Source organism: Coffea arabica, chromosome 10c (genome assembly GCF_036785885.1).
Source record: "Coffea arabica cultivar ET-39 chromosome 10c, Coffea Arabica ET-39 HiFi, whole genome shotgun sequence".
Lineage (NCBI taxonomy): Eukaryota > Viridiplantae > Streptophyta > Magnoliopsida > Gentianales > Rubiaceae > Coffea > Coffea arabica.
Window position 1 is genome coordinate 12,231,785 of NC_092329.1, and position 9,340 is coordinate 12,241,124.

Here is a 9,340-nt window from a genome sequence, read left to right on the forward strand (position 1 = left end):
CTATCTTAGTATGAAATTCTGTAACTTGTCCTGAAGCTGCAGAATGTCTTAATAGTCTTTACATAAGAAAACGAATGCAAGTAACTGCATTGGTTAAAACTCCAGTATGGTCTTCGTTAGGGTCATCAGATTATACATAGTGATAGTAGTGTTTATAGGTAGGCTGTGTGCTAGATTGGTTGAAGACTACAAGCTTTGGGGTTTGACAGTTTAACTTGAGGAATAGACAAAATGGGCGTTTGAGGATCTCAATTAACCAAAATGTAGTGTTGCTTCAAAGATCAAACTGGTAGAAGTAACCATTTTCGATGTCTCCACAGAAATTAATCTTTCGTAACAAGCAATTATTGAAACTGATTGATGTGGGTGATGTGAAAGGCCTGTATCTATGTGCAAAGACATTTCTGTCTTCTAGCTTTTGGAAGTGTAGGTCTTTTTCCTTGCGAAATAATATACTGGCTGAAAGCTTCACGGTCCTATGTAAATTGGGCGACATGATGTGATAAGGAAAGATTTCTGTTACGTTTTTGTTCTCTTTGATATCTGATGCTTAGAAAAGGACCTGACAAGAAAGATCAATCAAAAGAAAGTACACGATCTTGGCGCAGTTGTTTGATTTGCTGCTGGTGAAGGTGAACTAATGTTCTGAATCAGTTAATTAATCAACTTAGTAGAATAACTTGTGCCATGAACAGAGTTCGATAATCAATGTTTTATTATCTTAAATACAGCTCAAAGACTTGAAGCTTTTTGGGTCTAGCCAAAGAAATGGGAGCCCTGAAAGATGTAGGGAGGGATTGGGGAATTTTGGTTGCTTTTAGTTTCCAAACAAAACGCGAATCAAGTTAGAAAGGGCAATACTAGAAGAGCCTAAATGTTGCCCAGATTCAACAGCTATGTCTCTTATCATCTTGCTCAGCTCTCTAAGCTCTTGTCCTCTCTCTGAATCCATCAATTCTCTAATCCTTTTTTCGACCTCCTCCGCACTTGCAATGCCATCATTGCCTTGCTCCACTGGAATTGCCATCTTCATGTCTTGGACCAGTGCAGCCATGTTAACATGCTGTTCAGCATATAGCGGCCAAGCCACCATCGGCACACCTGCAACCACGGCTTCCAAGATTGAGTTCCACCCACAGTGAGTCGCAAATCCCCCCACTGCAGGGTGTCTCAGCACCTGCATCTGAGGTATCCATGACTTCACAACCAGGCCTATACCTTTGGTTTTCTCCAGAAACCCCTCTGGTAGTATGCTGTCAATCTCAAAACCACCTGATCCATTAACCTGTGTGCTTTTGTTGTCGCCTTGAGGTTTTTTGACAACCCACAGGAATCTCTTACCACTTCTTTCCAACCCTTTAGCAATCTCCGTTATCTGCTCAACTGAGAAAGTTCCTCGGCTTCCAAAGCACAAGAACACTACACATTTGTTCGGCTGTCTATCAAGCCATGAGAAGCAATCACTCTGATCCAAGTCAATACCTTCATCACCATCTTCAGCTGGTCTACTATCAGCTTCAGCTATCAATGGCCCAATGTTGTATAGGGGTGGAGTAGGAGCATCAGGAACACACAGACCATCTGTAATTGCCTTCAAAGCAATAGGTTCTAGCTCGTCAAATGTGTTAACTATGATACCACTACTCTTAGGGAGATGAACAGAAAAATATAGTATATCATCAGAGGCAGGGTCAACTCTGTCCAGCACTGGCTCAGGCATATGTGTTGCTGGTATAGGAGGCAACCCTGGAACATCAAACTTAGTCTGAACAAGATCTTTAAAGCTTTCACTTGTTTGCTTGTGGATTGTGGGAAAGTACAGATAAAGAGCAAGAGCTGCAGCACCAGAAGTAAAGAAATAGTAAACCGGGGTGCCAAGATTATTGGAATAAGGCATCGCTGATGTGCAGAAAAAATCAATGATCATAGCCCTAATGGATGATGTCTTAGAGATTTCCTGGAGAGCATGGTGGACATTGGGAGCATTCTTGCGGATGAATTTGAACGCAATGGCAGGTGGACTGAGATTAGAAGAGAAATCCGCTTGAATGAAGGGGAATTGGTGGAAGATAATGCAGGGATTAGTCCTGGAAATGTAGTCAAGGTAAGTTGATTTGATGTCACGAAAGCCAGTGGTGATGAGGATGTGGATTCTTGAGAATTTGTTGCTGTAGTGGCGAAGGATTAACTTGGCCAGCTCCAGCATCGAGATCATATGGCCTATTCCTGGTGCTGGATACAGGACAAGGGTGTTCTCCATCTTCTAGCTTCTGATTTGCAGTTGTTGAGAAGAGGCAGAATGGTACTGGAGATGGGTATATGAGCTTATGAATGAAGATTCTTGCTACCTTGTGTGCCTAACTACTTTAGTAGATGCCTGCGTGCGGTCCTGACTCTTCACACGCCTATACAAAAATAATTTGTACCAGGTAGGAAGTTAGGAACTACCATGACTTCCTCCACCGGTCCGGTCCCAGTGCAGTAAGACGGGAGGAGAATTCCTCGAAAGAAACTAAAAGTTGTGGGCCCTGTTCAATGACGTAAACAAGAACATATTTATGAGATGGGATAAATTCATAAGAGGTTTTTAACAATTTTACTCGACTCCCCTGAGGTTTATATAATTACGGGACCTCTCTTAATGCAATAAAAAGATAACAATGTCTTTCATTAATTGTTAATTCATTGAAAAATTTTAACAAAAATTAAAAATTTCTCATCAATTATCAATTATGAATTGATGATTCAAATTATAGTAGTTTACATTTAATTCTCTATCACTTTCCTCTTGTATCTTCTTTCCTTCTAATTCATTTTTTTAACTCATTGACCTAATATGTATTGTCGCCACCAACAAAATCACCATGCATACCGACCATCACTGCTTACCCCTCTTAGTGTATATTCTCAATTCTTTCTCTTTCATTACTATTAAACATCTTCTTTGTGCCCATTTTTATTTTCAATTTTTGATAGGTATTAGCAAATTGAAATTGTCAAATGATAAATGATGGTTTCGTTATCAAACTAGATAGTGATGAAGATGGTGGCGGTGATAAAAAATAAAAATTTAGGGGGTGGGAAGTGGAAGAGGGACTAAATAAAGATTATAATATTATGGTTGTTATGGAAGCAATGTTCTGGGTATATTTATCATTGTATTGTTTTTCTATTTTTGATTTGCAGTTATTAGCAATTGCATTCCTACAGAGAGAATTTAATTGATTTTGAACTCTATTCTGATTGAGTATATTGGATGTTGGTATTTATGGTAATGACTAAGGGGGCGTTTGGTAAAAGGGTATCGGAATGAATAATGGAATAAACTCTATAACTGGTGTTTGGTTCACTGGTATGGGAATTGAAATTTTGAAATGATTTCTAAAAATTTAGCATCTCTCCATTCCCTAGTAAAAGGGTGGGTTTTGTCCAAAACCCAAGTGTGATTCCAAAATCTTATAATTACATAATATTTAGTATAATTAATATTTATATATATTATATTTATATTTATATTTATATTATAATATATACATATATATAATATATTACAATTATAATATTAGTATATTATATAAATATATATTATAATTATTTAGTTAAATATACTTATATTTATATAATATAAATTTATTAATATTATATAATAATATATTTATAATATATGCATATTTATAAATGTATATTATATGTGCATATAATTATAATATATACATGTATATAATATTAATAAATTATAGGGTTAAATACCAAAAAACTCCCTGTGGTTTGGCTAATGTTCACTTTAACTCCCTATGTTTTGGAAACCTACAATCTGACTCCCCGTAGTTTCAACTAAAGTGAAATCTGACAGAAAACATCCACAATTAACGGCTGAATGAAAAATGTCAAAATTGCCCTTCTATAAGTCCATCCCTTCGAAGCTTTCGTGCAATTGTGAATTGGAAAAAAAGAGGCGGAGAGAGCGAGAGAAAAGGGGGCGACAAAAAGAAACCCTAGATTGAAAACTTTCTGAACGATTAGTGAAGATTTCTAGCAGAATAGGACGTCAATTGCAAGCACAGGACAACAAGACATCAACTGTATCATATCGAAGGCTTGGGAGAAGACCCGTAGCAGGATGGGTAAGCTTCTAAGCTTTGAATCCATCCTATTTTGACGATCTCTTTGTTTGGGAAAATAATCTGGATAATAATGTTCATAAACACCTTGATTTGTATGCTACTATGTATTGAAATGATTATTTATAGACTTAGATGGACTGTGATTGTTACGATTGATGTTTCCAATTTCTTATATATCTTAGTTTGTTTGAATAATCTGGATTTTGTTGTGAATAAATAGTTGAATCCGCATGTCTAGATCTAGATGTATATGACTTTTATGATAAAGCCATTAGAAAAAGGTTGATAAATTCTTGCTGTCTGGTGCCATTCGAGTTGTTGGAAAGAAATAATTAAATATATCACCGTCATGGGGCCAGATTGTTGTTAAATTCTAGCTGTGGAGAAATTGTTGTTATTGTTGGCAATTCCTAAATGTCTAGATGGGGCCAGATTCTTGTGAGTAGTAGTTGTCAACATAAATTATTACATAAAGTACAATCAACTTACTTTATATATGTGTATAACAATAAAAAAAAATTTGCACTTGTCTGGTTATCAGAAGACAACACACAAGAAAAAGAAAAAGAAATGGTCGAGATACACATGTACTTTGGAGGAATTTTTAGAAGTGAGCCCAACACAGCCTATGTAGGAGACTACAAGCTAGCCATATGGAAGGATAGAGATCCAAGTGAGCTGTCCATAGTTGGACTGTGTAGAATGTTCAAGCTAATTGAGAAGGATGCAACTAGGGTCACTTTTTGGTGGTGTGTACCGGATTTGGACATGGAAACTGGATTACTGCCAATTGCAGGGAATGATGATATTAAGTTGATGAATGACGCGCATTTGCATCTTCCTATAAGGGTGATATATAGTGTAAGTGGGGACCAGGCATTTGAAGAGCCTCCCGAGCATTGTGATGGGGCCAGTATGTTGCAAAAAGAGGGTGCAAATGCTAGCCACGCATGTGAAGAAACTACAGATAGAGCAGACTCTGAGCATGCGGACAAAGTGGATAAACCTGATTGGTTAGATGAGGGGCTTGAAAGCATAGAGGAGGAAGATATTTTTGCTGTGAAACCATCTGAGAAAGAGGCTGCGAAGCCAAAGTTGCATGTGTTTGCTCTGAAGGGTGATCTGAAAAGTCCAAAGAAACTGGCTGCAAGAGATCAGCCTACTATTGAGGAGAGGGAAAGACTAGCCAAGTACTATTCTGCATGTTCACACTTGCAAGACAGTGGAAAGCAGAAACAACAACAGGGATTAGAAGACTTTGAAGGACTGAACAGTGTAGTTGGATTAGATCACAATTGGAATGAACCTGTAATCCCAGATGAGGAGCTGCTTGAGAGGACTGGTTCTGATGGTGAGAATGTTGAAGAATATCTAGATTTTGATCCAGAAGTTGAGTTTAAGAAGCCTGTTTTTGAACTAAAAATAGGCCACAAGTTCAAAAATTTTAGATTATTCAGGCTGGCTTTGTTGGAATGGAATATAAGAGAGGGATATGAAACAAAGTGGGTCAGAAATGATTCCTACCGAATTACAGCTGTGTGTGAGAGGGGTTGTTCATGGAGGATCCATGCATCAAAAGTTCAAGGGACTAGTACCTTCCAGATCAAGACTTTGAAGGGTGAGCATTGTTGTGGTAGAGAGTACAACAACAAACATGTTACAGCAAGATATCTTGGCCAAAGATATCAATTTAAGATTAGGGATGATCCTAAGTGTAACTTAATTGGTTTTCAGAATGAGGTTAAAAGGGATTTGATGGTCAATGTCACTCCATCTAAGCTGTATAGAGCGAAAAGAAAGGCAAGAGAAGATATACAGGGATTAGACATGGAGCAGTATCATAATCTGTGGCATTATGCAGCCACGATCCTGAAGTATAATCCTGGTAGCACAGTGAAGATTCAAGTTGACAAACCTGATACAGCATCTACTGGTACATTTGAAAGAATGTACTTCTGTCTTCATGCTTGCAAGCAGGGATTTCTTGAGGGATGTAGACCAATTATTGGTTTAGATGGGTGCTTTTTAAAGAGTGCATTTGGAGGCCAGTTATTATCTGCCTTAGGAAGAGATGGTAATGATAATATGATCCCAATAGCACTAGCTGCTGTTGAAGTTGAAAGGTATGACTCATGGAGGTGGTTCCTACATCTTCTACTGGATGATTTAGGATTGGGGATGGACAACACACCCTGGACATTTATTTCAGATCGACAAAAAGGACTTGTTCAAGCTCTTAGAGAGCTTTTTCCTGACTCTGAGCATAGGTTCTGCGTAAGACATATGTATCAAAACTTCAGCAAAAAATTTAAAGGAAAAGAGCTGAAGGACATGTTTTGGGCATGTGCAAGTACTGGAAATGAGGCAGACTGGCATCTGGCAATGAAAGACATGGAAAAAGTTGACTCACAAGCATCAGCATGGCTTTCAAAATTTCCACCAACTATGTGGGCCAGATCACACTTCAGTGGAAGAAGTAAGTGTGACATATTGGTTAACAATTTAAATGAGTCGTTTAACAATTACATTCTTCCAGCAAGGGAGTTGGCTGTGGTTGGGATGTTTGAATGGATCAGAAGAAGACTAATGCAACGATTCCAGATAAAGAGGACTGGGATGGAAAAATTTCAAGGTAAAATATGTCCAAACATCCATGAGAAGATTGAAAATAATGTAAGATTGAGTAGGACATGTGTTGCTATATGGGCTAATGGTTGGATATATGAAGTTGATTGTGGTATTAACAAAACCTTAGTTGTAGACCTACAGGATTGGACTTGTACATGTGGGTTATTTCAATTAACAGGTTATCCATGTGTACATGCATGTGCAGCAATACAAGCACGTAAAAGGCCAATTATTGATTTTGTCCACAAATGCTACAGCAAAGAGGCATATGTAAAGACATACAGGCATGTAATTATGCCTGTACCAAGTGCAAGGTATTGGGAGAAGGCCAATGAAGAGCCAATTAATCCTCCATTGATAAGAAAGATGCCTGGAAGGCCAAAGAAGGTGCGGAGGAGAGCACCTGATGAACCAAAGAAGGGACAAATATCCACAAGAAAGGGACTTACTGTGCATTGTAAGAAATGTTTCAAGCCTGGACACAATTCAAGAAGTTGCAAGAATTCAATTCATCCAAATTCCAAATTTAACAAGGTACAATCTTCTTATGCATGGCTTAGGCTCTTCTTTATCTTTATTACTAGCAGCTGATAACTTATTTGTTTTGATGTCATAGGCAAATCAAGAGCCTGCTGGTGAGAGTTCAGAGCCATATGGAACTAGCCCCTCTGCTGGGCACACTTCAGAACCAGCCCCTCAAGAAAAGCCAGTTGATAATCCCAATCCATCTAAATCAAACGTTCCAAAGAGAAGAGCATATACTCAACCAACAATATCTAGTGTCAACAGGGTTATCACTAGAACATTTGCTGCTTCTTAGGTATCATTCATAATTCTTAGTACATAATACTTGAAACATATGTCCTGTTATGTTACAATCTTCTTATACGTGGCTTAGGCTCTTTTACAGCCAGTTGATAACTTATTTGTTTTGATGTCATAGGCAAATCAAGAGCCTGCTGGTCAGACTTCAGAGCCACAGGGAGCTAACCACTATGCTGGTTGCACTTCAGAACCAGTTGATAATCCCATTCCATCTAAATCAAAAGTTTCAAAGAGAAAAGCATATACTCAACCAACAATGTCTAGTGTCAATAGGGTTATCACTAGAAAAATTGCAGCTTCTCAGGTATCATTCATGAATCTTAGTACATAATAGATTTAAACTTATGTCCTGTTACTAACATACTTCCATTTCATTGAACAGTCTGCTACAGCTGGAGGACCTGTTAAAAATGTTGTTGGTGGGAGAGTTAAACCTCCAACAGTTGCTGATGTGCTGCATAAAATAAGGGTCAGGAGATCAAGAACAAATCCATTTTCCTAAATTGTATGTGTGTGTAATTCGTATGACTGCAAATATGCCCAAACTGGCATTTTTTGGTGACTGAATTGAATTGGACTTGGATGACTGCAGAATTTGCCTAATAGATAATGATTTGGACTTGGATGACTGCAGAATTTGCCTAATAGATAATGATTTGTTCTACTTTTGTAAGGGCGATCTGAATGGCTATTTTTGTATGAATGGAAAGATGGTTGATGGTTATCATTTTGCAGGCATATCAATTCCCTTCTTGCTGAATGGTTGTTTTTTGTGCGAATGAATGGATGGAATATAAAAGCAAGATAGATCGCATTATGCCTCCGGTTTATTATCATGCTGTTGAATGGTCAGCAGGCATTGCAATTTCCTTCTTGTGTGAATGAATAGATGGAATATCCAATCCAATCCCATTTCATTTCTCTTCTACAGGTTTTAGTTTCATTTCTCTTCTATGGCAAAACAGAGACATAGCCCATCTCAATAAAGACAATGAAGCAACTTTTCTTTTTCATTTCTACAAAGCAAAACACAGAATCATCATTGGAATTTCACTACACTTTTCCTTCCCCATTCAACGTCACTACTAGAACTAAACAAAAGATTAACATATCAATTTCACATCTTGGACATCAACACTAAGAGTGAAGAAAACACAGTCACCATTACACAACAACAAACGAGTAACTTCAAGCTCTTCAGTTCCTCGTCCACTTTCTGCCATTTTGACATCATGCTAGCTTCCATACGTGGTCGCTCTTCCTCAGTTGGTTTTCCAACACTAGCTTCCCACCTTGGCTGCTCTCGGCTAGTTGGATTACACCAAGACCAAAAGCCACATTCATCTCTCTCACAAACGAAATACAACATGCCTTTGGTTGGTTTTTCTGATTCAACAATTTTTATCTTAGATTTTCTTCCACAATTACATAGCCTATATTGATATCTCAAATGCCTACTTCCATTCCCACTTTTATAACTTGAGGAAGACATTCCTGAAGACATCTCAAAATTAACAACTTCAAGACTCCTTAATTGTGGACCCAAATCGATTGCATGCTATGAGCATACCCAAACTCACCAATTTTTCTTCATATCGATTCTTCGGATGGCTTCGGATGGCTTCGGATGGCTGCAATTTTGCTTCGAATGCCTGCGATTTTGGCTTCAGGATGCGCCAACTTCAAGACTATTTACCTCTCTTCCCAAATCGATTGCATGCTATGAGCAGAATTCTTGCAAGTTTGGGTCAAGTGGTCTAGAG

The 9,340-nt window shown here is 38.0% G+C and overlaps 2 protein-coding genes across 3 annotated transcripts; one reads left to right on the top strand and one right to left on the bottom strand.

Moving 5' to 3' along the window:
- Positions 1 to 697: 697 nt before the first annotated feature.
- LOC113713176 (UDP-glycosyltransferase 88F5-like) lies at positions 698 to 2,414 on the bottom strand. Its single transcript, XM_027236817.2, has one exon. The coding sequence runs from the start codon at positions 2,258 to 2,260 to the stop codon at positions 818 to 820; it is 1,443 nt and encodes a 480-aa protein (XP_027092618.1). The 5' UTR covers positions 2,261 to 2,414; the 3' UTR covers positions 698 to 817.
- Positions 2,415 to 4,007: 1,593 nt separating this feature from the next.
- LOC140015693 (uncharacterized) lies at positions 4,008 to 8,315 on the top strand. 2 transcript variants are annotated; one of them, XM_072068459.1, is made up of 5 exons: positions 4,008 to 4,124; positions 4,666 to 7,286; positions 7,369 to 7,572; positions 7,696 to 7,881; positions 7,960 to 8,315. In XM_072068459.1, the coding sequence occupies exons 1-3, from the start codon at positions 4,121 to 4,123 to the stop codon at positions 7,570 to 7,572; spliced, it is 2,829 nt and encodes a 942-aa protein (XP_071924560.1). In that variant the 5' UTR covers positions 4,008 to 4,120; the 3' UTR covers positions 7,696 to 7,881; positions 7,960 to 8,315. The 2 variants fall into 2 exon arrangements, with proteins under 2 accessions (XP_071924560.1, XP_071924559.1); XM_072068458.1 differs by having other exon boundaries at positions 4,008 to 7,286.
- The last annotated feature ends 1,025 nt before the right edge of the window (positions 8,316 to 9,340 follow it).

Coding starts and splice junctions, on each gene's coding strand:
- LOC113713176 (XM_027236817.2), bottom strand. CDS start 2,260: ATGGAGAACACCCTTGTCCTGTATCCAGCACCAGGAATAGGCCATATG.
- LOC140015693 (XM_072068458.1), top strand. CDS start 4,539: ATGTCTAGATGGGGCCAGATTCTTGTGAGTAGTAGTTGTCAACATAAA. Junction 7,287..7,368: donor CAAATTCCAAATTTAACAAG/GTACAATCTTCT, acceptor TTGATGTCATAG/GCAAATCAAGAGCCTGCTGG.